The sequence below is a fragment of the Spodoptera frugiperda genome, chromosome 13 (assembly GCF_023101765.2).
Source record: "Spodoptera frugiperda isolate SF20-4 chromosome 13, AGI-APGP_CSIRO_Sfru_2.0, whole genome shotgun sequence".
NCBI lineage: Eukaryota > Metazoa > Arthropoda > Insecta > Lepidoptera > Noctuidae > Spodoptera > Spodoptera frugiperda.
In genome coordinates this window covers 4,470,674-4,498,466 of record NC_064224.1, presented here as the reverse complement: position 1 = coordinate 4,498,466, position 27,793 = coordinate 4,470,674, and the positions used below count along the sequence as shown (strand labels likewise).

Here is a 27,793-nt window from a genome sequence, read left to right as displayed (position 1 = left end):
ACAAGGAAATTGCACTTATCAACAGTAACGTGCATGTGATAGGAAACGTTGATAGGATAAAAATATACTTATTTCATTGTATCGCAATTGAAGTTCTAACAAACCCAAATTGAATAACTGTCAATGAATTGCATACCGAATGTCCTTTAAAAAGGAAATTGCACTTGTCAATTGTAAGTTACATACACGTGATGGGAACTGTTCAATCTTTTGCTCAAAAGGTGACCTCGCTTGATAGATTAAGATACAAATTAAATAACAATACATAGGAACTTAAAGGAATCACTGTAGCATTTCAAAAGACCCAAATTGAAAAATTACAGCAGAATTGCATAAGTGCAAATCCAAGTGTTCAATAACAAAATTGCACTTGTCATTGTGATTTGAATCGTATGATAGGATAAAATATGTATCTCATTGTATCCATATCAAAAACTTTAACTAACCTAAATTGAATAATTGTCAATGAATTGCATACCCAATGTCCTTTAAAAAGGAAATTGCACTTGTAAGTTACACGTGATAGGAACTGTTCAATCTTTTACTCACAAGGTGGCCTCGCTTGATAGATTAAGATACAAATTAAATAACAATACATGTGAACTTAAAGGAATCACTGTAGCATTTCAAAAGACCCAAATTGAAAAATTACAGCAGAATTGCATAAGTGCAAATCCAAGTGTTCAATAAGAAAATTGCACTTGTCATTGTGATTCGAATTAAATGATAGAATATAATAAATATCTCATTGTATCCATAGAAAAACTTTAACTAACCGAAATTGAATAATTGTCAATGAATTGCATACCCAATGTCAACTGTAAGATACACGTGATAGGAACTGTTCAATCTTTTACTTACAGGGTGGCCTCGCCTGATAGAGTAAGAATACTGATAAATTGAATAACTGTAGGCAAAGTGCAATCCATCAAGAGCTACATTTAATGTGAGACTTCCTAGAGAAGACAAAAATAGAGGGGAAAGGATTGAATACAAGATTCGCCAGTTGGAAGTAGATCATCAAGTCATCAGGCTCAAGGGTGCTGAGAATAGAATACAATGCAGTTGATTCCTTTTGATGACCGTGGAAACTTGCCATTGCAAAGATTGATCCAGATGTATGCAGTTTAAAGAACTATTATCAAATTGTAAGACGAGGAAGGATTGGTTAACACCAATCACTGCACCAGTGTCCAATAAATTAGATAAATATCCTACAGCAACGTGACTGAAGCAGTTATTCCATTAAAATCTCCATCCTGACACCAATTGGTTGACGAAGTACAATTTGCAACACTAGAAATAACGCTTCAATCCGTGTGAACCAGAGAATACGTTACAGATCCATCTTCCACTTACAAGAGACCTAAGTATCAATCACTGCACCAATGAAACCAGATTGAATAATTGAATAATCGTCAATTGCAAACGTTAGAACCAATTCAACGAAGCGTTAACAACATAATACGGGACGATCCCATGGTATCAATATAGACAGACAAGAATACAATTGCAAATTGCAAGAAGATGCTGAATGACGCACAAGGAACAGAATACAAGGCACCCGTACAACAGACACCCATTTTTCACTTACAGACGTATCACTGCACAAATAAAACCAAATTGCATAACGATCAACAAATTGCATGCACTAGAACCAATAAATACAAAATAGAGCTCAACAATAAAATTGCTCGAAATAATATCCATAACGATGAATATCCGTCGCGAATAGACGCGCTTAGAATCAGCGGGCGTCAAAACATAAAATACCACTTAAGCTTGATCTATTGTTCGGTAATAATCGTCAGATAACGGCGGCTCAGCTTGTACTGGCATAACAACCCGTATAGGCCACTTAACTCAATAAAACTCCCCTTGGCTGACATTAAATTTAATAGTCTATGAAAAGGAACGACGCGAGCGCAAATGGTCCTTCCTGTGAGCGAACGGAAGACGGCGATTGGCTCAATTGCGGGGCCCATTCACCAATCAGCGTTCTGATCTGCTTGCAGGTCAACCTGTCCAATTTAAAATTGGTAGTTGTAGTCGCAAATCTCCGGATTACATAAGTTTGCTTTTGGGTCAAACTTGTACTTGTAGTCTTTTTCTTCGATCAATTAAATATTATCAACGCCATCTATGATTGTGGTGCGCAAAGCTCAGTAGTAGTTGTTAAGTTGTTATAATACATTACATTTGGAAACTAAAATAGGTCCTTAGGTACAGCATCATCTACAGATATTTTTTACCTATAGTGATCTTCTTATTAATAGTCCTAGGTTAATCATTAGTATCATTACTAGTAACTTAACCTACATTTACTTAGTTACTTATTTTAAAATATTTGAAGTCAAACACTCGCATGTTTCGAATAACCAAAGGCACTTGTATACAAGGAACACTTAATTAGTTTTACGACAAACGTTAATTGCTTAAATTAAGCTCCATCGTGGTATGAAATGTAATGAAATCGGGAGTGCATTCTTTATTTATCTTTAAACTTTATTATAAAACATTTAGGGTGCTTTTTCACCAGAGATGTGCTATGTAGCTGTGCGAGTAAAATACGCAGCTCGAGTATGCGATGTATCGATAGTAGGGAAGCCATCCATAACACACATCCATGCTAGGAACTACGGCATTCATGACAATTTGAAAACTTGTTTGTGTATCTTAGCGACTTATAGAGTTGTCTAAATAAAAATACATCTAATTCTTGCAAAACACTTTTATTACAATATCAAAACTGAACCACTTTTGTTGTCAATATACCGATGTTTTCTATTTCGCTTCGTATTACGTCGCCCGGTTTTAGGTACTCTGGGGGATCGCGCGCACCCCCAATTCCGCCCGGCGTACCGGTCATGATGATATCGCCAGGGTATAGCGTCATGACACTGTAAAGAAATAAAAAAAATTGTTTACTTTGTCAGACCTTGCTCTAATTATTGAGAAAAATATTATCGTACAACAGGGAAACGAACGAAATGACATCGATAGACCGTAACTTAATGCAGTGAATATAAAGTATAGAAATATATGGGGAGAGGAAATCATCCAATAACTTCTGCTATATTTTTATAGTAACTATCGCCAGATATACTAAATTCTACGGGAGTAAACTGTGATTTTTTAGTTAACTTTTGCCGACTTGAGTTAGGCGAGAGCTTCCTCTCGCCAAACTCTTACAGGCGTTCGTCCATTCCTACTCCTGCTTCGAGCCGAAGCTCCAGTAACCTGCAAGGTCGTCTACAGGTCTCGGTGATCTCAATAACTATAGGTATACGTTATGTATCAAAATATGCAAACAAACATACTTACGTAGATATCCTCTCTATAAGAGCCGGTATCTTGTGTATCATTTGAGAAGTGTTGCTTTTCTGCTTTACCTCTCCGTTCACACTGCATACCATTGTCAGGTTATCCACATTTCCAGCCTCATCTGACGACATGATGTAGGGCCCCAAAGGACAAAATGTGTCTTGTGACTGTTAACACAAAATATATGTTTTGAAAAACTGTTTCGTACTTACATACTTACTTTTGTGTTTCTGTGGGTAATAGTATGTGTTCTGTGGTAGTATCTATGGTGATAGATTAATAAAATTATCTAAGGCACGTGGCTGAGTCCACCAATTTGTAAAGAAATATAAAACGCAATAAACAGTATTTCGCTCCCGTATTTTAACTTACTTAACACATACGATAGTATAAACTCAATTCATAAAGCTTATTCATAGCTCAGTTTATGTAGATAGTAGAAATTATTATCAACCATTAATAAGGTTTGATTTCAGGATAAAATAATGGCTTCACCCTTTCAAACGTAGGTAGGTAGTCAAACTGTAGTTTGTTATCATGTAAACTATAAAAGCCAAACAAATGGATAGGGACTCTTTTATTGATTTCGTTCATTTTAGTACCTAATGACTCTTCCTCTTAATTATAATAAAAGCAAGTAAACTAACTTACCTTCCCAAGCAAAAACTGTGTGCCATTCTGATTTTGCAGCCAATCTCTTTCAGTAATATCCTGGGCTAGAGTATATCCGAATATGTACTTGTGAGCGTGATCCGCTTTTACAGAACTCGCTTTCTTTCCTATCACAACGGCTAGATCTAATTGCCAGCCCGCTTTCTAAAAGGGAAGAGGGGTAAAAAATTACTTGGATGCAAGAAAAAGAGTAAGCTATGAAGTTTCTTGCTCGTTCTTCTTCATGACTATAGACTTTGGAACGAGCAAATAGTTTCACTAGAGAACTGACCGTCAAATAGACATTTTAATACTTACTTCAATATTTGTTTTGACGTTCAAAAGTGCCTTCCTGGTCTATTGACTGTGTAGATTTGCTTACTTGAGATATGAGAGATACACATTTTATATTGAATTTTATTATGACAAAATGCCTATAGAGTTAAAGTTACTGTCTCAGGGTTCTAATACTAACCCTCATGATGTAAGTACAAAGAGGAGATACAATAATGTGATTGTGCATTGTGGCAAACCAACTGCCCTGCCCAATATTATTACAAGTAAAAAGGTGTAGATAGATTATAAGCACTCAGAAAGTGGCACATTAACATGTGGATAATTGGCAACGTTTTTGTAGTATGTGACCGCTGAATAAAGAGGGGCGTGGTTCGTAACGTCTCGCGTAAGGTGTCATTCATTATGTTAAAGGTAAATCCAGTTATGACATCTCCTCTTTGTATTTGCTTCATACAAAAAACTTAAAGAGAGTTAACTATTAAGTCTCACTCTCTCAGGGTGTTGTGTAAGCTAACCTTCTGGTCTAGACATAACAAGCAAAAAGGTTTTACCTACTGTGAAGTACCTAAATAACAGAAACGGTCATATGGTTGTCCAAGTAGCTTCAAAAACACAAAAATTAATCCCATACCATCATCAAAACGGAAGACATATTATACACGAGTGATATTATTTCATCACGCGAGCCACACCTACGCACTATGAATTACCGAGTCAATTTACTTCGATAATTGACCCCAATTTGCGTCGCTCTGAGGTCAGTGCAGACCTCCGTGATTCACTACGAATTTTTGACCTCATCTCTTACATGTTGGAAGATGGTATAGGTCGTTAAACTTGGGTATTCGGAAGCAATTAATGTTGTGTCTTATTAGTAAGGATTTTCTTTAGTTACGAATGGAGATAACCATTTGATATATTGCCAAAGTCAAACTCAAAATTATTAATTTCAACTAGACCGGGAAGGCACTTTAAAAAGTACCTTCCCGTCCGCGCCAATGCGGCAAAGTCGGTTAGTCCTCTAGTAAAGCTATTTGCTCGTTCCAAATTGTCAAGATTATGTAGGTAAGCTGGCCTTAGGCAGGAGCCTATAGTCTTGACCCTTTTTAGAACTTAGCATATATGGTATCAAATGGGTGGGCTCATTTCTGTATTCACAAAACAAGTCCTAGTTATACACATCTTGAGTGAAATGGTGTCAATAGGTAGTAATAAAAAGCCTTACTTCACAAACAGGTCTGATTCTCACAGCCTGGTTCGGTCCAATGATAGTACTGGGAAATTTGCTGAAGAAACACGGCACACGAGGCTCTTCCGCTCCAAGTTCTTCGCACTGATCTGAGTAGTTATAGGCGACGCCTAACACCTTGTCTACTCCAGTGATAGGCGCTATTAGTACTACGCTATTCAAGGGTATAACGTCTGGATTGTTTTGTGGTACGCTAGAAGAATTAGAAGTTTTATTTTAATCCCTTTCTTCGTTGGTAAATGTCGGAATCGAAGTTTTTGTTTCAGTCGGATACTTACTTTCATTGTGAATTCATATTTCATTAAGAAAAAAAAACATACTTAAACATTGAAAACTGACTTTGTTTGTTCCTTTTCTAAACTTCAGTGTTGTGACTACCTATCCGTGTTGTATAAATACAAACTTATTACTCAAAGCGAAATAATAATAAGAAAGAAACCCAAACTTCCCAATTCCCGTTTCAGCAACAAGCCATAAATTCCTAACCCCCAAAAGGCAACGCACTTGTAACGCCTCTGCTGTTTCTGGTGTCCATGGGCGACGGATAATGCTTACCATCAGGTGATTCGTCTGTGCGTTTACTGCAACAGCTAGCAAAGCTTCTACACCAAGTACTACGTATATAGTATCTTATAAAACTTACTGGATAATTTTTTCAGCTACATCATGCTTCAATATTTCTAGCATAGTACGCGGCATGGCACAATCCCTGCAGGAAATTTCAACCACTCCAACCCCACGCAAATATCCAACCCTAATCTCATTCGGATTTTCCCTTTTAACAAATTGAACGAATTTCATTGCTCCTTTTGTTCAGTATTTGTTAAAATGTTAGCTTTCCCACCAAGTAATGTATTTTAATTCATTTGGTAAAGTTGTTACTGTTGTAGCAGGAAGGTCTTAAGTTAAACTTTTGTAATTTTATTTCGTAAGTATAGGTAAATATCGTAAATATAGGTAAATAAATATCGTTTTGTCGTTACATTTTGGCTAATTGACCAGTGAAAATACATAATTGGATAATATGACAAGTTATATCTATCATGACATTTGACAACGTAATACAGAAAAGATAATCAGGACTGCAAACTCTATGCTGTTAATGTGAATATTTATGAAAATCGATGTCCCAATATTTGACGATTACAATACGCAAATCGAATGATACATTTTTAACAATCGGAGAAACTGAACTATGAGGTAAAACAAACTTGGGATCGCGTGCCCCTGTGGTTAGATTAACATCCACATACAACCAGTTTTGGCGATTATACGATCTGGACATTTATCACGACCGACCCACTCTTTTCCGATCCAAAATAATTAAAAAAATATGAATAATGTTCCAATTTAATTATTAATTATGTTTTGTTACTTGTCTTTAATTTTATAATGTTATATTTATTTCAATATTCCCGTTCCTGTTTTTATGTTAATTTAAAATATTTTTTAATTTTATAGTTCCTATTAGACTTAAGTACATAATATTGTTAATTGCATTGTATTTATATTATTATTTAATTTTAATTTTATGACATCTAACTGTGTTAATACTATGAATGTGGTGCATGTCTATAATTGGCATAAGCACATGATCTTGTGTCTTCATCTTGTCTTACTTTAATGTTGGTGTTTATTCTGTTGACGTGCCTTATAATAATAAATAAATAAAAATTAATAAATTTTGGAGTGCCCCAGGGCATCGTTCTTGGTCCACCTATGTAATATTTTGTGCAGTGTACACTACAGACGGCTTTGTACGAATTTGTTATAAGTTTATGAGATCAAAACGAGAGCTGCTTAGGCGCTCTAATTGGTTTGTTCATTTGAGTCGGCCAATCAGAGCACTATATATACCATACATATTTGAGATCAGAGACTGAAGATCCCTCGCTTTCCCTCATTAGGTATAGGTAAAAGAGTGCAGAGGCAGATAAAGAAAAAAACTATTTAAAAATACAATTTATTTACAAAAATCAAATAATAGTGCTAACAAAGAATAAACGCAATTCGAAAACCTCTACAAAATATATTGTATAACATTATTGTATATACGAACTCAAATCATCTTTAAAAAATAATTAAAATTGCTCGACGTTGACAACTAAGGTTCCAATTTTTTCTATTTCACTAGTAATTACATCGCCTGGCTTAAGGAATTCGGGAGGGTCACGGTATACTCCCACTCCTCCGGGAGTACCAGTGAGGATAAGATCACCAGGAAGCAGTGTTATTATTCTAGAAAGGAAGTTTGCCCTTTTTGTTTCAGTTTTTTAAAGAAACAGCCTCACATTGCCTCTTTCGTTGTGTGTAAATTCTTCTTATAAAGTCCTTTCTCTTCAATATGCTCATTAGGTACAAAAGCTAGAGACATAGGTACACGTCTTCCTAGGGATGTGCCGTAACAGGCGTTGGTTTTAATAAACCTGGGGGCCTACTCTAATTCAACAAAAACGAAATTTCGTCCGAAACTTCGCAGATTGCATACTACAATTCTATTTATTGCGAACTTTCGTGAACAAAAATAAACGAATGAAATGAAGATAAATAAATAGGTTTTGATATGGAATTAAAAATAAAACGTTATTTTAAGCAATTCTATTAGTAAATCAATAGAATCTACGGCCGAAGATTAAACGAAACTTCGCATTCGAGAACACCGGTAGGCCCCCTGCTCTGGAGCCCCCACTCCGGAGCAGGTCTATTAAGAGGACTCGGTGCCCCTTACAGGTGCTGAGGGTGGCCACCGGGGTGGTTTTAGTGAGGTAAAAATACCACACTCCCTAGTCTCTTTTATCCCCAAAAAGCTAGGCGCCTTTTGAAGGTTTCCCCCGTCATCAAAAAAAAGGTACAAAAGTTAAAACTATTTACGTGCTAAGTCTCTCAATGAGTGCAGGTATCTTATAGATCAGATTCTCAGTGTTGCTGTCTTGTTTCAGTTCAGTGTTCAAAAAACATTTGATGGCCAAGTTGTGTGGGTCACTGATCTCATCAGTTGTCACTATCCACGGCCCAATTGGACAGAATGTGTCTTGAGACTGGAAATATAAGTTTAAGGGTTTCTTACGGTTTTTTAGTTAAAGTATTCAAACTCATACTAAGGGCACAGAGCAAAATATTATTATTCATCATATCAGTCGCAAACTCGCAACTGAACATAGGCCTAATATGAATTCTAGATTAAGTATCGATTATTTTAAAAATATTTTGGATTCTGTGTCCCAATAATGGCAAGACATTTGAAATAAATAGTAGGTAGGTAATGTTTGGTTCCAAGGAACACGCCGAAATGTGCATTGCTTCAGAGAATTTGTATAAGAGAGATGTTTGAGATGAGAGTAAGTAAATGGATCCTTTTTTATAGTAAAAATGGCATCTTATAAGCCATCTTATGGTGGCTTCAAAAGTGGGTGTACATTGTATATTGTATTGCCCATTACGGCACGTAGTGCCGCTGTATAGCCGTATTGCTGTAATGTGCACCTCTGCCTCCCCTTCAGGGATAAAAGGTCTGACGTTGATGATGATGATGATGATGACATCTTATAAGCAGCATAGTACATGAATACTAACTTTCCCTAGTAAGAACTGCCCTCCATTTTCATCCTTCTGCCAATCGCGTCCGCTAATATCCTGAGCTATAGTGTACCCGAATACATAATTGAATGCATCTGCAGCTTTCACACCTGATGCAGTCTTGCCTATGACCACAACTAGCTCTGCTTCCCAATCCACTTTCTGTAATAGGTAACGTAATTAGTAGATTTTACGAAAACCATGCTTCGACACGAATAAGCCGATTTGGTCAACGTGTTATACCGCTATACATATAACTAAGGGAGATTACCGAAGGGCCTTTGGCAACCTCAGATAACAACATCACATAAGAACATAGCGAAGCAATCTGCAAAGCGAATCCTGGAACTCCAAATCCCCCAAAAGGGGCCGGTAACGACCGTTTCACAAGTCTTCTAAGCTGGTGAAACGTCACGTATTATTTTTTATCAGGTGTCCCCGTCTGCTGGTCTATCCCATACAAATGCACTTTAAAAATCTATAAAACATACATAAAACTTATAAGATCTATAAAAGTTTATCTCAACGATGAAATTGGAGTATTATAATTCGGAAACTACGACAATTTAATTTTAATTAATATCTGATCCGGTAAACTTTGTGCAGCCTCAAACATTTTTTTCTAATCTTTTAAACCTTCGTTGGACTTCCACAAATAATTTAAGACCAACATTTGCCGTTTTCGGGTTTTAGCGAGACTACCGGACAGCAATTAATTTTATACCAATTACCTTAGTTACTTGGGTCCTAATCCTCACAGCCTCATTAGGTCCAATGATGGTACTGGCAAACTTGTTGAAGACTACCGGTACCGTTGGTTGTGCTAGGTTCTGTTCCTTGCAGTGATCAGCATAGTTTAGGGCTATGCACAGGATCTTGTCCATGCCGTGGATTGGTGCTTTCAATGTCACTTCTGATAACGGCACTATAGTCTTTGGGTTTGGAGTTGGTGCCCTACAGCAAATAGAAGGTAAATAATAGACTGATATTCTAGCGGTTATGAGCTCATACAATATTTTTCCATATTTTCTCAACTTTAAACTCTTTCAGGTAATAGATTAAGTGTGGGAGAGTCTTGCTCCTGTATGAATGGGCCGGCTCGACCGGAGTTATACCACGGCCTCACAGAAAACCGACGTGAAACAACGCTTGCGTTGTGTGAGTGAGATTACCGGAGGCCCAACTACCCCGCTTCCCAATCTTCCCAACAACCCTTAAATTCCTAACCCCCCAAAAGACCGGCAACGCACTACAACGCCTCTGGTGTTTCGAGTGTCCATGGGTGGAGGCGATTGCTTACCATCAGGTGACACGTCTGCTTATTTACCGGCGTATTCCTTAAAAAAAGATTCAACGTACAAATCTAAATAATTCCTACCTAAAAATAACCCCTCACTGGAAGAAACTCTGAAAAGTTAGAAAAGCTATATAAAAAATTTTGAAAAGCTAGCATTTGCACAGGTGATTGGGGACAATCTTCACAGGCGCTTATCATCGGTAGGTATACTTAAATATCATAAAAAAGACTCTACAAAGAACGTTCATATAACTAATTCTTCAAATGAAGAAGAGTATAGAAATGGTAATGAAATCTTACGTCATAATAGAATGAACTAAATCAGCTTTTAGTATATCGAGCATAGTTTTTGGCATATTGATATCGTAGCTACAAACGTCCACTACGGCATCACCATACAGGTACCCGACCCTCAGCTGATGGGGAGTATCGCTGGGAATAAATTGAACGAATTTCATTGCTCCTTTTGTTCGTAATTGGAAAAATGTTAGCACTAATCACTTGGTATTGTACTTCAAACAATTTCGTTTTGGCTATTTATCTATAAATTTATTGCTTTACATTAATTTTGTTGTAGACCAATTTATTAAGCAGGTACTTGTCATAAATCTGTCTAAAGAGTTGTCAACGTGATCCAGAAAAGTCAAAAATAATAGAGAATGATATTATTAAAACTTCAAGAAAAGTATATAGGTATAAGTAGGTACTCCTTTTTAAAATACTGGCAGTGTACTTATTGTAAGTCTTTGGTGTGGGAGAGCCATGCTTCGGCACGAATGGGCCTACTCGACCGGAGTGATAGCACGGCCTCACAGAAAACCGACCGTATGACTGAGGTAACCGGAGGAAAGGAACACTATCAAATGGAACTGTATGTACATTTTAAGTTATATCTGTTACAATTTTGTAAAAACTCAGTTTTTAACTACAAAATCAAAACAAAAAATTCCATCAATATTAAAAACATGATTTATTTACAAAACGTAAATAAAAATGCTAACAAACATTATGAATAAAGGCTGTACCTATACTGATTATATTAAATGTAACAATAGTATATACTTATATTTAAGCAGGTATATAAAACAAGCAAGATATATCATTTACAATAAATTCATTACAAAATAAACAAAAGCATTAAAAAACGTAAGTACAGAGTGTTCAAAAAGAGAAATGACTTTAAAGGCAAGCGTCCATAGGCCCGTATCGTATGCATCGATCGAATCGCATCAAACGGATTAATTTTTCAGACTACGTCCACACTATCGGCAGCGTTCGGATTGCCGACGCGAATATTAGCAATCAGATTGCCGATCCCAGTTTCACTCGGATTTTTCGGTACGGCATTCGTGAGACGTGTCCGATGCCTACGATGCGGGCCAGTAGACGCTTACCTTAAGGCCGATATTAATAATAGCCGATCTTCAAATCTCTGGACTCTAGATCGATCAGTTTTTGACAGTAATTCAATAGAACTAAAGTCAAATTTTAATTAATCTCGACCTTATATCAACGTAATTAGAGTCTTACTCGCGCACTCAGAGTCATTTAATGGTTACTTAACCCAGTCCTTAACAGTTGTTTTCCATACAAAATCGTTACTAAGTAATAGTTTAAGTAAGCATTAAATGACTCTGAGTGTGGCAGTTAATCATTAATTATGTTCTTCAACTGAAACAACTAATGTTCCAATTTTTCCAATTTCACTGGTGATTGTGTCGCCTGGTTTGAGGAATTGTGGGGGTTTTCGGTGCATCCCCACTCCTCCTGGAGTGCCAGTGAGGATAATGTCACCTGGGAGCAGCGTCATTATTCTGGAAAATATTATATTTACTTTTAATAAAGTCATGAGTACCGAGAGTTTATGAATGGGCTAAAATTAAGTCACAATGAGCAGAAACGTATTTTAAGTGACTTATTTGTAATCCACAGACCACATGTTAAGCAGTTCTAGTGTTGTCTGTACAGATCCTCTGTAGAGGGAAAACAAATGCCTTTTCAGCAGTGGACGTTTTAAGGCCGATGATATTTTTGGTAACCCATCAAAAAACACCCCGTAATTTACATATATATAATAACAACAACAACGTCGCGCCTTTTATCCTCGAAAGGGCAGGCAGAAGTGCATCTGCACATTACGGCACGCAATGCCACAGTACAATGTACATCCACTTTTTAACCCCCGACGCAAAAAAGAGGGGTGTTATAAGTTTGACGTGTCTGTCTGTCTGTCTGTCTGTGTGTCTGTCTGTGGCATCATAACTCCCGAACGGATGCAGTGATTTCAATTTAGTTTTTTTTGTATTAAAGGTGACTTATGTGCGAGTGTTCTTAGACATGTTTGATGAAAATCGGTTGAGCCGTTTTAAAGTTGTGGGCGGTAAGAGTGGAGAGAGTAACCGAATGTCGGCAAATAAACTGGGATGGGGTCTCAAATGAAACCGCACTGAAAGAAAATATTGAAAGAATAAGTCTAACCGAACCTACCTTTAAAAAGTATGAAATAAAAAATTAAATAAAAAATTTACAACCAACAATTTAAATACAAATAGTTCAATTAAGCAACGAAGATGAACTTAAACACAAAATTAGGAGCGGTCCCCCAACGCGACGTATTTTTTATTATTTTTTATCAATACTTTTGTTATAAGACCCATGTATGATGGTATGATGTAATAGAGGGTGAGTCTATTGCCATATACCGGGCACAATTCCCGACTCCGTGCTACTACTGAGAGATTTTCGAAAAACCGAAAAAAGCCTAGTAAGTAATTCTTTTGCCCGACCCGGGAATCGAACCCGAGACCCCTTGTCTGGCAGTCTTGCGACCACTGGACCAACGATGCAGTCAGTTATAGGAATATTATATTTAAGTACTAGCAAACCCAGCGAACTCCATTTCGCCACCAATGACTTTCCAACGAATGCAAAACCGTGGAAATCGGTTCGTGTGTTCTGGAGTTATAGCGTCAGGAAGGAAAACCCGACTTATTTTTATATTATAGAATAAATAGAACCATAACTAGTATTCTGTGCCATAACTTCTAAATAGAAGTCACTTAAACTCACAATATATTAATACTTACGAGCTAATCCTTTCAATGACATCAGGTATCTTATGGATCAGCTGACAAGTGTTGCTGTTTTGTTTCTCTTCGTTGTTCACGGAACATTTGATGTCCAATGTGTGTGGGTCTCCGATCTCGTCGGCCGATACTATGCACGGCCCGATTGGGCAGAATGTGTCTTGCGACTGGAATATTATAATAATATAATGAGTAAGTTGTTAAGAGTTGATTGTAGAACTTAATGTCTAAACAGAAGGCTTTGGTGCTTTAAAAACACAGTGGCGCCATCTATGATCGAAGAAAATGATATTATGTTAGTTATGATGCCATGTGTCATGATAATCTAGCAAATAAACAATGAAAGAGGGTTATTTATGTTTTCAGTCAAAAATGAAGATAATGACTGGGCAACCTTGCAACCTTGGTTCGGACGTTTTTTAGGGAGCCTGATGACAATATTGATGAGTTCATGAACAGTTTACATACTCTACTGTCTAACTAATAGGCAGTGTTACTGTTAATTTTACTTAGTAACATGGTTACATTTGAAAATAACGCCATCAGTTGGATTATACTTAAACTTGTCTTCAATGTCAGTCGCAACAGTTTATTTGAGCAATGGCTAAGCAAGATCAGAAGCCACCAGGATGGTTTTAGTGAAGTAAACATCCCACACTCCCTAGTCTTTTATCCCCAGGAAGCTAGGCACCTTTAAAAGGTTTGCCCTATCATACAAAAAGACAAGATCAATAATTAATAATACAAACCTTTCCCAGTAAAAACTGTCCTCCATTTGCCTCCTTCTGCCAGTCTCGTCCGCTAATGTCCTGAGCGACGGTGTACCCGAATATGTATTTGTATGCGTCCGCAGCTTTCACTGATGATGCAGTCTTGCCAATGATAACGGCCAGCTCCACTTCCCAGTCTACTTTCTGGAATGAGAAAGATTTTTCTTTTAGACTTTGTACTGGTATACCTAAATTGGCAGAAGATTAGAATTTGCAGGTGCTTTGTGTCTAGGTGACCGGCCATGATAGACGGTGCACCGTATCACGAATCTGATCCTTGGATGACTTCAAATAAAGTGCTTTTCAGTTTGACCTTAGTCTGCTATTACAATTGTGTCAGAATGGTCGATCATTGAACAGTGCAAGAGGGATGGAGCTATACAACCTACATAGCTCCGTCCCTCTTGCACTGTTCAATGATCGGTATGTATGTATGTATGTTTGTGTGCGATGTTTTGTGTCTTTTCAGCATAGTATTTTTCAAACTTAGAACTAGGTTTTAGGGATATTACCTGACTTAAAAAAATGGAGGCGGTAAGTAATTTGACTTAGGTAGAAATAATTTCGCCTCACTAGGTAATAGTCGTCATTTCTCAGTAATGACTTCCTTACTGTTTTTGCTAGAAATAAGCGTTTTATTAAGGAAAAGTAAGCACGTTGCCTTGAACTTGAAAAAAACAAAAGAAGTCAGTTAAAAACAAGTACATTGCTGATATTTCATTTACATCACACTTTGAAGAAATAGGCAAAACTACGGTACCTACCAACTTATTTTAAAGTATAGGTATCAAGAGACATTTACGTAATAAATGCAAATATGATAATTTGGCTCGATGAATGGAACAAACAACATGTGATTTACGAATTTTAAAGTAGCGAATGTAATGTTGAAGACTATACCTACGTAAAATTAAGTAGCTACTGCAAAAATCTTGTAGTTATATAGCATTTGAGAACTTTGAGATCTCCGGTATATAACGAGAGCGCGTTCGGCGCTCTGATTGGTTGGTTTATTCGAGCCAACCAATGAGAGCCTCGAACGCGCTCTCGTTTCGTTAACTTTAAACGTATAGCAAACTACTACTACTACTGAGACTGGGCATTTCAGAGCAAGTAGAACAGACTATAGTAGTGTTTCTTTAGCTGTGGACTAGTTGATGACGCGATGACAATAACGTCTAATTTCTGAGCCGTATTCTAGTATTCTAGTTCTGCGTGGAGGACTAAGGTTGGCTAGAGGCCTTTGTTCAGCAGTGGACGTCTCTCGGCTGATGATGATGATGATTCTAGTATTACCTTCGAAATATGAGTCCTAATCTTCACAGCCTCGTTGGGCCCAATGATTGTGCTGGAGAACTTGCTGAAGATGATCGGTATCTTGGGCTCTTGTAGATTCTGTTCCTTGCAGTGATCAGCATAGTTCAGGGCGACGCATAGGATCTTGTCCACACCGTGGATTGGAGCCTTCAGTGTAACATCTGAGAGTGGCACGCTTTGTGGCTTTGAAGATGGGTATCTAAAAATTTTATGTAAGTAACTGTTACTAGAATGGTTATCTTATTATCGTGTTAGGGTAACTGTCCACACCCGAAGCTGCGGACTGCCTGACTGAGCTGCGACTGCGGGTTACCGAGGCTTCAATTTTCGAGCCGGAGCCTCGGGCCAGGCGACAGGAAGTGTCAGACTCTTATACTGACTAATAACCACCCCATTCCTACTCCCGCTTTTCGAGCTGGAGCCCCGGTAAAGCCGCTAGTTGTCCGCAACTCCGAAATATACTTGGGTTGTATGGAATTTCTGTCAGAATTTGAGATTGATTAAGGTGTACAAAAATATTTTGTAAGTTAGATTTTTTTGAGTGAGGAAATCATTCAATGACTTCTCTCGCCTATTATCAAGGTATGTTTGTCTTATCAAATATAATAATATTGCTGTTTGTTGAAGTTGCAAGATATTTCACAATACCTACATGTAGTTATAGGTTACTTACTTATAAAATACAATGCCTACTGATAATTTCAGTGTCAATGTTTATAAATTGAGATTACTATCTTGTAAAGTTTTCTTGTTATCAAAAGAGTGCTCTATTTCAACGAGACCAAAGTTTGTTTTTCATCGACTGAACTGTCTTTATACAGAAAAACACTATTTTTTTCCAGATGATAACAAGATTATAGAAAGTATGACATTATAAATAATAAGTGATAAGTGCTGATGACAGTTTCAACAATCACAATATTGTATAATCAATACTGGCTTAACCTAGCTATGTCGATTAGATTGGATATGCATGAAGTACACTCGGGAGCAAAGAATGGGAGTCATTATGTGATAAATATTTTCTGTTGTAGGTATGTATTTTATTTATTTGTATTGTATCCCATATTTAACAGCAATGATCCTCAGAAAGCAAATATCCGTGAAATTAGAAAGATACACAAGATACCACCACCTACAAAAATACCACAGTTAAATATCAAAGAAAATTTATGTCACGACTGTGAGGATCAACTGATTTCGGTAGTTAATCAAAAAGTCACTATTTTTATGATTTATTACCTCATACTGCTCTAGAGAAAATCTTATGTGGGACCATGAAAAAAATGTTAAAAATATTGTTGTTGGTCATCAAACAATTGGAAACCCTTGCTATATTAAAAATACTCTCATGAAATTGATACAACTATTATTTAAACTTCCTTGCTACAGATTAGATTACCTACTTAATTGAACTATCCAGTTGGTCAAGTGCTTGTTTTTTTAATATTATGTAGAAAAAAACCGGTTTGGGTTATATATCTATTAGCAGATTAATTCATATTCATATTATTGAGACAAAAATGACAATCATGCATATGTTTACAAAAAGTAATAGTTAGCTATTGTTTAACCGCAATTAAGAAATTACTGAATTTCAGTGTCACTATTTCATTGTTATTTAATAACAAATAAGTGTATATTTATTTATTTAACCACATTTATTTATTAACAATAGCAAGTATGAATAACAAAGTATAAAAAAAAGTTTACATACCCAGAAACTTTGTTCACATATTCCGAATTCAACAATCCCAACAATGTTTGAGGGGCTTTAGAATCAATTTTATTAATATCAACAACACGGTCCCCTTCTAAATATCCCGCTCGAATTTGCTTCGGGTCGTCTTTATATGCGAACTGGACGAATTTCATATTGTTGATGTTTGTTGTCGATATATTTCTTTGGCTGACTAAACTGTTGCCGGTCTGGCCTTTTGACAGCAAATGCGTTGTAAACGCGCGCGCGCCTATCCTCATGGCACTCATGATTGAGTAGCTGAATTTAGATTATGTAATTTATTTGAAGTGTTTACTCAAATTCAAGGTTGTTTGATAATTTAAAATGTAAGGCTAGTACACACTTGATTGGGTTGCATTGCATCAACGGTCTTTAAATTATTTATTTATTAAATATTGAAAATACATTAAATAGTTATGATTTCTCAGTTAAAAGGTTTTTATGTTAGTTTTAATAAACAGAGGCATTTTAGATCGCAAATTATTTCTGTGTCCTAAATATTATGTTTGTGGTATAACTGTTTTTTAATGAAAAACTGCTGAATTAACATCTTAATGTGTGTTAATTAAAACGGTTAGATTGTAATATTCATTTTATTCTTATTGACTATAAAATATTTCTTATCAAAAAGGAGTGATTTGTTGATTAAAATGATAACGATTTTTCTGTCAACATGTATATCTGTCATCTGTCATGTGACAACTATGGTGACATTGACAGGCTATGTGTTCGTTTAGAAATCGAATTAAAAATACTTTATCCCAGTATTTTTAATAATGGTTATTCAACTATTTGCACACAATAAAAACATTACATAATTTATAACTGATATTCTAACTTGTCACTAAAATTCTTCTCTGGTATTTCTACAGTCCACTTGTATTTCAAACAATGTATACTTTCCGAACTGATAGAAAGAGGTCGTAACTCCGACTTGTTCTTGTAGTGATGTCCACATCATGTTAAAAATCAATGTATCGACAATCGATAATTATTTCTAATCAGATAACTAGCTTCTGCCTACGGCTTCGTCTGCGTTCACGTGTAATGTGTTATTCCATTTTAAAGTGATTGAATAATAATCTAGATTAATTATACTGGGAACTTAATGGATCACGCTATTATTATTTTGCTCTCTTGTCTTTCATTTTATTTATTTCGTCCTAATATTTTAAAGCACAAATTTGGACAGTGATTTAATTAAAATTTACTATTAAAACTATTGGATGATCTAGAGATACTTGGTAGTTGGTACTGAAATAAAAATTATCGATAACATTTTGTCTGTCAGTGTCGAACAACAAACATCACTATAATAAATTGTTGTCAAATCACGGGTGAATCAAACGGAATCTATTAGGCCGGTTAAGAAAAAACTAGAAATTCATCTAACAGCTCATTGTTCTTGTTTTGTGATTAGAACCAATTTAAACAAAATGTCTTTCTTGGTAAAACAGTTGGCTCGCAGAGTAAGTTTGTATTTTAGATTTTATAAGACCAGTTTCATTACAATAATAAATTAATGACCTATTTATTTAACATTGCTTTGTAATTTCAAAGGTCTTTACTCCAGCCGTGGCATCGGTGAAAACAGTTAATTTTTCTACTAGTAAGTATTATTTTTATTGAATTTGTTATTTTTCTATCTCATTACATAACCTCAAAACGTTGTAGGAAGAGAGCTGTTTTTTTTTAAGATGTAGAGTAAGGTCTCCCTTTATAGAGCCTTATTGCGACCTTTTTATTCTAAAAAAAAATATTTGTGTTATCTGTACCTAATTTTCTTTTTGCTCCTTTTAGTTTTCATTGATATTACTTATTTGCATTTTGTAATATTTCAGCTAGTGCAGTATTTGTACCGAAAGTGCAGCAGCCTGCACCTGCTTTCGAAGCAACTGCAGTGGTGAATGGTGAATTCAACAAGCTGAAACTTGCTGATTACCATGGCAAATATGTTGTTCTAATTTTCTACCCATTGGACTTGTAAGTATTTTTAATTTATTCTAACCTAATACCTAAGTATACAAGGAAAATATTACCAGTAAATACTCACAATTTACTAGTCTTGTTATGGTAATAATTGTTATGGTTGAATTGGCATAGTTTTGAAGTATTCAATCTAAAAAGTATAAGCTAGGTGCTGGTTCTAAATGGAGAAGAAAGAGCAAAAAGCCCACTTGTTACTATTAACAAAAATACATGTTTACAACTTCTCTGATACATTTTTTCTTTTCAATCTATAATAATTATATACTGAATAATATTCACTATAAAAATATCCTGCATTAATTTGTATTTGTATTGGCATCTTCCAGTACCTTTGTCTGCCCAACCGAACTGATTGCATTCAGTGACAGGGCTAAGGAGTTTGCCAGCATTGATTGTCAGATTATTGGAGTCTCCACTGATTCCGAGTTCAGCCATTTGGCATGGACTAACACTCCTAGAAAGGTAGAGTTTTTTTAGTTTTTTTTTTAACATCTATTGTTTCATGGTTATTGGTCATAAAGGGTTTTGGTTTTGATTCATTGGTTAATCAAATTTCTTACTGAGTCATTATGGTTTTAGAAAATTCTCAGTAGTAGTATACTGTCTATTTTAGTGCCTACTTGTGGTTAATCATAAGTTTTATCAATTTACATAATGTTTATTGTAAAAAAAATACTTATATGGGGGCAACAGATAATAAAGGTCATAACTAAATTGATAAAGTTGACATATTAAATTAAATGTTCATATTAGTATTTTTATTTCATTAATTTCAACTTCTAACACATTTTTTTTAAATTTTGTGCACATAAGATGATGTTTATTATAAGATCATTTTTTATGATGTACAGAAACTTTCAAAAGGCGTCTAGCTTTTTTGGGGAGAAAAAACTAAGGAGTGTGAGATTTTTACCTCACTAAAAACCTGGTGGGCCCATCATCATCTATAGGGGCACTAGGTCCTTTACCTGCTCTGGAGAGGCATAAGATTCTAAAAGTCCACTCTGCTTAGATGTTATAAGTTAGCTGACCAATTACTTATAAATAGTAAATCTTAATATATTGATCACTAGACCTTAAGTTACTATAGTGTTTCTAGTCGCGGAAAATCCTTCTATTTAAATATAACTTGTATTAATATACCTTTCAGGATGGTGGTCTTGGCAAGATAGAGATCCCACTTCTTGCTGATTATTCCAAGAAGATCTCAGAAGACTACAATGTTCTGTTAGATGCTGGTTTCGCTCTTAGAGGTAATTCAAGCTATTGAAATAGAAATCACAGGGAGCTGCTTGATGCAGTTCATTTCTCCAAGCCTATCTGAAAATCGTTGGGGGAGGGCTATGTTCAGTAGACGTCTTGTGGCTGATATGATGATGATACGGAATTAGACCACATCCATAATTTATGCTGTGACTTACTGTCCGATGCTATAACATGCGAGTCCATTTTTGGGGCCCCTTATGATGAGCAGAATACATTATATAATTTAAAAAAGGAATTGATTATTTGGGCTTTTGTAATATCTGAAAGAAATAAAAAAAAAAGGAAGTTGGCCGTCAGAGGCGTGGCTGTATCAGCTACGCCTCTGATGAGAAGTCATTCTCTGTTCCATTGGGAACATAAACTCCCTCAGCGAGACTTGTTCAGCAGCAAATGTCTTTCAGTTAAATTGATTCTATGAATTTTCCGTTTATTATTCCAGGTCTATTCGTGATTGACAGGAATGGTATCCTAAGACACATGTCGGTCAATGACCTGCCTGTCGGAAGGTCAGTGGACGAAACGCTCAGACTTGTGAAGGCCTTCCAATTTGCGGATAAACACGGAGAAGGTATGTTCATGTTTTGTTGCTGTTTAACAGTTCTATTTTTTATGGACAAACTAGTAGTCGAATCTCCTGGTGGTAAGCAATCGCCTATGGAAACTCGCAATACCAGACAATAGTTATAAGTGCATTGTAGACCCTCAGCGAATAGGGATTAGGTATTTTTTAATGGTGTAATGGCTTTAAAAGCTTTAGAGTATAGAGAGTTAAGGGCCCTAAGAAAAGGAGGATCCTCCGACCAAGTGAGATGATCATGCCTAAATGGCTTTCTGCTCAACTGTTGTTTGCTGGAATTTTATATCCATATTTATTCACATGTAAACTTCTTGTACGATGTAGGATTTATGTCGTCATCCGTTGATTTATTCGTCGATCTACCTATTTTTGTCAAGTACATTACTTTTGTTTATATAAGTAACAGTGTCTTGTTTCGTTTTCCGTTTCTAAATCATATTTCCTCTTTCCAGTGTGCCCAGCTAATTGGAACCCTGACACAAACGCAGCCACGATCAAGCCTAGTCCCAAAGCCAGCAAGGAATACTTCGAAAAATCCAACTAATGTCTTCCATTCAAATTTTAACCTTACGGCATTTAAATAAGAGTACTTTTTGCGTAACAATTGGACATACATAGTATTATAAAATGTCTAGAAGGAAAACGGGTTTTTCGGAAGGAAAGGTGTGCAATGCAATTTGAGCTTTATTGTAAGGGAAAATGGTGTAGAACAGTAATTATTATGTAATTTATTATTTTCAGTTATTGTGTAATGCATAATGTATCTTGCAGTCATTATAAATGAGTTTTGTTAAGATTTTTATTGTTTTATTGCATCAGGCACTTTAAATATAAGAACGAACATGGTACAAACTAAAAATAGTTAGGTTTTAAGGTGCTTTTACACCAGAGATGTGCTATGCTGCGTTACTGTGGATGCATTTGGTTTTCACCAATCATATCACAATCATACACATAGCATACTAGTGGAAACGGACTCAGCTATATTATGTTTTTTATATAGAACCTATATTTTTTATATGTAAAGATGTGTGGTGTGGCTTCCCTACTATTGATACATTTCATACTCATGCTGCGCATCTTCCTCGCACCGCTACATAGCTTAGTATCAGTGGAAACGGTCACATAGTATCACAGCTTAACTATTACATCTTCTCTTCTCTACATAGCATATTTCTAGTGAAAAAGCATCCTTGCTCATCAATTGAGTGAGGCTAAAGTCTAGCCTTAGTATTCGTATACTCGAGTTCTCAATAAATATTGTACCTAGGCACCAACTAGTTTTTTAACTGTGGAATTTAGAAGACTCAAGTATTTTTCGAAACTAGTGGTCGCCTAGTGGTCGAAGTTCGACCACTTAATATATGTTCAAGGATAATTTTTATTTAACGGATTGCTTATTAGTTTTGTCAAATTCAAATTAATATATTTTGGCGCATCATGAACAGAAAAACTATTCATGTAAGACTCACGTCTTATTATTATTATTCTCACGAATATCATCGCAATGTCGGTCGATTTTGACGTTTTGTCAGATACAAACAGATACTATGCATGGTAGTGTGTGTAATGTTTTATTTATTGATTTAATGAAAAATGTTAGCGTTCTGCACTTCTCCTACACATAAACTATAAGTGTACCGTTAGTGTATTGTTATGCTCCTACGTCCGCGCAATTTTCGTAAAAAGGGGTCCAAAGCTTTTTCCTCACGTATTAATATATAGATCTTTGCCACTACGACTTTCTCCTGTTTTGTGAGTGCGTTTAAAAATGTACAAGTACACATACACACAGACCCACACCCGAAAAAAATTGTGAATAACACAAATAATTGCTCCGTGCTGGTATCTAACTAACTAAATGTTGTGCGACAGCCACTTCGCAAACCGTGCAGTATTTTTATCAATTATGTGGCTAATAATTTAATTAACGAAAATATCCATAATCTCTTCACGGATTAACACGATCACTTGTGAAATCATATTACGTAATAATTTGAAGGCCAATACATCAATTAATGTTCTTCAAAACATTCTTAACGTTTTTAATGACCACAGATTATAATAATTATATTGTTTACCAATCTGTTAGTGTTTTTAGGCGGCAAACTAGCCGACGGATCACCGGACAAACGTTCAGAGGTTTTACCATAAAGCAAGTACACAAAGAAGCTGATGCCATAATGTGATTGTACACTATGACACAAAAAACACGGTGCTGCCCAACAATTATAAGTAAAAAGGTGGAAGATAGTTTTTAAGAGCTCAGTAAGTGGCCCTTAAAATGTAGACAATTATTGGAACCTTTTTCTGGGGGTTCGTGTTTAGTACGGAACCGCTAGATAAAAAATAGAGAGGGGCGTGGTTTGCATCGTCTTGAATTCCCTGTAAAGTGTCACGCATTATGTTAAAGGAAAATCCAATTATTACATCGCCTCCTGTAGGAATTTACTTCGTAAACTTTATAAGTGTTAGATACAAGAGCGTTTCTGGCCCTTAAGAGGTCAGAGCGTTTAAGGATTGGGGATAGGGTGGAGGATTGGCCCTCCGGTACCTAACCTCCCTCACCCGGCATAGTACCTAAGTACCTGATACTATGACTGTATACTGTGTAATTCTTCATTTGATCTTACGCTTACGACATCTGCAGGCAGAGTAGAGGTCACCAAACAGTACAACGGTATTCAATCACTTATTTCTATAGATAGGTTCTTGTAAGTGTCAATTCATCATTGATAAGGTCAAGTACTCACCTAGATTTATTCGTTTTATTGAGGTAGGTGTAGCAATTAATTATGTAAAGTACCTACTAGCTTCTGTCAGCGGCTTCATCCACGGTTTTCGTGGTATAAAAAGTGGCTTAATATATGTTATTCCAGATGACCCGTTTAAGTGTGGGAGAGCCATGCTTCGGCACGAATGGGCGGGCTCGACCGGAGTGATACCACGGTCTCACAGAAAACCGACGTGAAACAACGCTTGCGTTGTGTTTCGTTGTGTGAGTGAGGTTACCGGAGGCCCAATTCCCCCTTCCCAATCTTCCCCATCCCCGATTCCCGAACAACAACCCTTAAATTCCTAATTCCCAAAAAGCCGGCAACGCACTTGTAACGCCTCTGGTGTTTCAAGTGTCCATGGGCGGCGGCGATTGCTTACCATCAGGTAATACGTCTGCTCGATTGCCGGCTTGTTCCATAAAAAAAAAAAAAAAAAAAACCCCAGACCTACCCTCTTTCCTAGCCGTTGCGCGAGACACTCTGGCCGTCGGGGATCGCGCAATGATCTCCGGCCACCGTAAGGGCGGGTCTGCGACCAGAACCAGACCTGCGCGTTCAGTGCGCGCCTCAAAGAGCCAGGCCAGCATAAATGAGGCCCAGCTGCGAAGCTGATGCCCGATCCGGTGCTGCGGACTACCTAAAATGTTTCCGGGTTCCGGCTCATAGCAGGAGTAAGAAAGGGGTGGTGTTAAGTCAGTAAGAGTTTCACTTGCTCGCCCTTACCCTAGGGGCGGGAGAAGCCACTGCATGATTTCTCCCCTCAAACAAAAGAAATAAATATTTTCTTATACGGGGTAAACAAGGCACGCTTAGGTACTTACACCACTGGCTTAATGATAAGTACCTACACATAAACAGCCAGTATAGTACCTATTTAATTAATTGTACCTACAGAATCTGTTATAGACGTGTAGGTAGATGCCTAACTGTATTTAGTCAAGTACTTATATAAAAATTGTGGTAATCGTATTAACAAAGTAGGTAGGTACTTATCTTTCAAGTGGTTATTTTAATAGCGGTACGAATATTAAGATTAACAGTTGTTGATGACTATACATGTCTGTAGTGGAGTGGACTCTCTGTCTAGATTGGCTGTTGTGCAGCATGTTGTAGGTTCGATTCTTTCTCAGAGCAATAGGGGTGTAGATTGGATTTGAAAAAGTAAAGGGATATCGTAAACAGCATGCTAAAAGGCGTTAAGTATATCGAGTATGAGTGAGTATGCTCAATACAAGCGTGCTTATACGCAGTTTACATTTGTTAGCAATAGACGTGCTAATTTTCTAAGTAGATATGATATTTAGTAGTTTGAAGTAAGTGTTACCTCTTTAGACGCGTTAAAAACTCCTGTCTGCCCGCACCGCAGGTGACATGTCAATAGAAAACTGTTAAAAGCTAATCTTCAGCTGATGTCACAGCGTTCATGTGTGGTCACCCATGGCGTTTAACATATTAATACATTTTTAACTCTGTTTTAAAATAATAAGGTTGAAAATCTCTTAACGATTGAATCTTGTCAGATCTGCCGACTCAGTTCATGAGAAGAGAATAGGGAACGAAGTTCAGGAGAAATAACATATGAATAAATTGGCGAATAAAAAATAAGGCTTAGGATTTGTATCCAATTATAAAAGAGTTAAGTAAGTACATAAGTAACTCTCAGACGGTCGAAACGATACAAAGTCCGCCAGTACCACGTGTATACAAAAAATACAATTTTAATAGTAGTCTCCACATTGGACCATTGGACTAACATAATAATGTACCATTTTAATGCTTTTTGACAAACAAAACTGATCAATTAGGTGATAATAATGCAGTAATTATTCTGTAGTATTACAACGAAACACAACGTCACGCATGGCTTTAGATAGGTAGAAATATGTAATTAATACGTATTGCCGAATAATTGTAAAATAAAATAGATTTACTGGATTAGGATGTTATAAGCCATATTATAATAATACCGACCATTAACTAACTGACCGGTTCGAACCCCCAGAAGACCCCTTGTCTGGCAGTTGCACTTACAACCACTCGACCAATGAGGCAGTCAGTTTATTTTATAATCATAATTTATAATTCCACTACAGAATAAAGGTCTACCTACCTGTAATCCTGTTTTACGACAAGTAATAAAAAAGTCCTCTGAAGCTACTGAACTACTGAAAACCGACGTGAAACAACGCTTGCGTTGTGCTTCGTTGTGTGAGTGAGGTTACCGGAGGCCCCATTCCCCGATTCCCAATCTTCCCAATCCTCGATTCTCCAACAACCCTTAAATTCCTAACCTCTAAAAGGCCGGCAACGCCTCTGGTGTTTTAAGTGGGCGGCGGGCGGCGCTGATAGCTTACCATCAGGTGATGCGTCTGCTCGTTTCCATAAAAAAACTCTGCCACAGAATACTCTGTTCTGAGTTATCAAAATTCATGTTAGCGATACAACTAACAAAAATGTGGCACGCTTCACGATTTTGCGTGTCATCCTCGCGCAGTAATTATTCGGTGTTAAAAATACCTATTTAATTAAAATATTTAATATGTTATTCATAATTATTATAATTGAAAGATTAGCTAGTATTATTAACGTCGTGTTGCGCGCAGTTTAATTTTATAAATTGACGCTCATCTTAATCGATTATTCAATAAAAGCCTATGCTGGTCTTTTGTTTTATTTGTTAGTGTTTTTTTTATTGGTATTTTAGTGACGTCTTTTTTACTGACTTCAAAAAAGGAGGAGGTACTCACTTCGAATGTTTCTTTTTTTATTTGTAAACCAATTACTCCGCCATTTGTGGACCTATTTTCAAAATTCTTGATTCAAAATATGAGCGAAGAGCCATTAGCTCATATCAAAATAATATAAGTTAATGCTTACGAAATTGTAAACAACTTACATATAGGTTCTAATGAATAATTTTATTTAGAAGTTATGGCACAAACTTCTCTTTTAGTTGTTGATTTATTGAAGTCGGTTGTTTAAACGCATTTTTTTATTTTTCACCATTAGGTATGTAGGTTCTGCCTTAACCTGCGCAGACAAGGGAACAGGGTATTCAAAAAAAGGAAAAAGAAATATTGGTATATTTTATTTTTTATTCTTATCCACATCTAATTCAGTCATTTACATAATACTTTCATAACTAACTTAATTCAATCTTAAGGCTAAGTAGGTAATTTAAATGAATTAAAATACCGAATTTACAATCTGTTATTAATTTCTACATTGTCTTGTTATATATCTACATAACAGGTAGTAGATACATAATAGTTAATAACGTAGGATAAAAAGTTTTTTATTCCTTAGTCCCATTTTATTAAAATTACGACACAATACCTAAAACCTTTTTTTCTTTGTGATGGCAACTGAGTCTCTCCTAAAACGTTAACCTACCTTTTAAGTAAAACAAGTGGAATGGTTAATTTATTACAATTTATGACATTTTAGTTCACCACCACCGTCCAACCATAGAGATTTCTAGAAATACATAGATTCCTATAATATTTTGTTTCAAAAAAGTATTTTGAAATGAAAATGGTATAACACATTAGCTTCTGCCAGTGGCTTTATAAGGTGAGCGTCCATAGACCCGCATCGTACGAATCGCACGCATTCAGTATGACGTCATCAGTACGCATCGCATGAAGGCATTGCCGATGCTGCGGTTCAGTGGACGCAGTTGTAGGAATCCAAGAGAAACTAAAATCCGTTGCGTGCGATGCGTATGATGCGGGCCTGTGGACGTTTACCTTAAGCCGTAACTTTATGATGTTCCTATTATTTCCATTTTCACGTGTCAAAAAACATCCGTTACTTAATGTCAGCAAACTGATATATCTAGAACGATAGAGAGATAATCACGAAAATTTAAATCTT

At 36.3% G+C, this 27,793-nt stretch overlaps 4 protein-coding genes across 4 annotated transcripts; 1 reads left to right on the top strand and 3 right to left on the bottom strand.

The window, feature by feature from the left end:
- Window positions 1-2,716: 2,716 nt before the first annotated feature.
- On the bottom strand, window positions 2,717-6,588 carry LOC118270619 (fumarylacetoacetate hydrolase domain-containing protein 2-like). Its single transcript, XM_050698213.1, has 5 exons — window positions 6,165-6,588; window positions 5,498-5,714; window positions 3,976-4,140; window positions 3,325-3,491; window positions 2,717-2,900 (listed from the first exon to the last, which is right to left on the bottom strand). Exons 1-5 carry the CDS (start codon window positions 6,320-6,322, stop codon window positions 2,744-2,746), a joined length of 864 nt encoding a protein of 287 aa, XP_050554170.1. The 5' UTR covers window positions 6,323-6,588; the 3' UTR covers window positions 2,717-2,743.
- Window positions 6,589-7,470: 882 nt separating this feature from the next.
- LOC118270449 (fumarylacetoacetate hydrolase domain-containing protein 2-like) lies at window positions 7,471-11,102 on the bottom strand. The gene is made up of 5 exons (XM_035586040.2): window positions 10,695-11,102; window positions 9,829-10,051; window positions 9,095-9,259; window positions 8,393-8,559; window positions 7,471-7,759 (listed from the first exon to the last, which is right to left on the bottom strand). The coding sequence occupies exons 1-5, from the start codon at window positions 10,850-10,852 to the stop codon at window positions 7,603-7,605; spliced, it is 870 nt and encodes a 289-aa protein (XP_035441933.2). The 5' UTR covers window positions 10,853-11,102; the 3' UTR covers window positions 7,471-7,602.
- A 238-nt stretch (window positions 11,103-11,340) lies between these two features.
- Window positions 11,341-17,668, bottom strand: LOC118270542 (fumarylacetoacetate hydrolase domain-containing protein 2). Its single transcript, XM_050698212.1, has 5 exons — window positions 17,285-17,668; window positions 15,547-15,766; window positions 14,230-14,394; window positions 13,481-13,647; window positions 11,341-12,208 (listed from the first exon to the last, which is right to left on the bottom strand). Exons 1-5 carry the CDS (start codon window positions 17,554-17,556, stop codon window positions 12,049-12,051), a joined length of 984 nt encoding a protein of 327 aa, XP_050554169.1. The 5' UTR covers window positions 17,557-17,668; the 3' UTR covers window positions 11,341-12,048.
- Window positions 17,669-18,609: 941 nt separating this feature from the next.
- Window positions 18,610-21,936, top strand: LOC118270450 (peroxiredoxin-2). Its single transcript, XM_035586041.2, has 7 exons — window positions 18,610-18,777; window positions 18,869-18,917; window positions 19,150-19,291; window positions 19,624-19,759; window positions 20,448-20,550; window positions 21,003-21,131; window positions 21,593-21,936. The coding sequence occupies exons 1-7, from the start codon at window positions 18,745-18,747 to the stop codon at window positions 21,682-21,684; spliced, it is 684 nt and encodes a 227-aa protein (XP_035441934.1). The 5' UTR covers window positions 18,610-18,744; the 3' UTR covers window positions 21,685-21,936.
- Window positions 21,937-27,793: the final 5,857 nt, after the last annotated feature.

Bases quoted from the DNA above. Each gene is read 5' to 3' on its own strand.
- LOC118270619 (XM_050698213.1), bottom strand. From the start codon at position 6,322: ATGAAATTCGTTCAATTTGTTAAAAGGGAAAATCCGAATGAGATTAGG. The intron at 5,715-6,164 runs GTAAGTTTTATA...TAATTCTTCTAG, and splicing joins GTAGCTGAAAAAATTATCCA to CGTACCACAAAACAATCCAG. The intron at 4,141-5,497 runs GTAAGGCTTTTT...CTTCCCTTTTAG, and splicing joins GAATCAGACCTGTTTGTGAA to AAAGCGGGCTGGCAATTAGA.
- LOC118270449 (XM_035586040.2), bottom strand. From the start codon at position 10,852: ATGAAATTCGTTCAATTTATTCCCAGCGATACTCCCCATCAGCTGAGG. The intron at 10,052-10,694 runs GTAAGATTTCAT...TATTTGCTGTAG, and splicing joins TTAGTTCATTCTATTATGAC to GGCACCAACTCCAAACCCAA. The intron at 7,760-8,392 runs GTAAATAGTTTT...CTTCCTTTCTAG, and splicing joins CTCATTGAGAGACTTAGCAC to AATAATAACACTGCTTCCTG.
- LOC118270542 (XM_050698212.1), bottom strand. From the start codon at position 17,556: ATGAGTGCCATGAGGATAGGCGCGCGCGCGTTTACAACGCATTTGCTG. The intron at 15,767-17,284 runs GTATGTAAACTT...TAAAATTTTTAG, and splicing joins TATGTGAACAAAGTTTCTGG to ATACCCATCTTCAAAGCCAC. The intron at 12,209-13,480 runs GTAAGTATTAAT...AATATTTTCCAG, and splicing joins GTCATTGAAAGGATTAGCTC to AATAATGACGCTGCTCCCAG.
- LOC118270450 (XM_035586041.2), top strand. From the start codon at position 18,745: ATGTCTTTCTTGGTAAAACAGTTGGCTCGCAGA. The intron at 20,551-21,002 runs GTAATTCAAGCT...TTATTATTCCAG, and splicing joins TGCTGGTTTCGCTCTTAGAG to GTCTATTCGTGATTGACAGG. The intron at 21,132-21,592 runs GTATGTTCATGT...TCCTCTTTCCAG, and splicing joins TGCGGATAAACACGGAGAAG to TGTGCCCAGCTAATTGGAAC.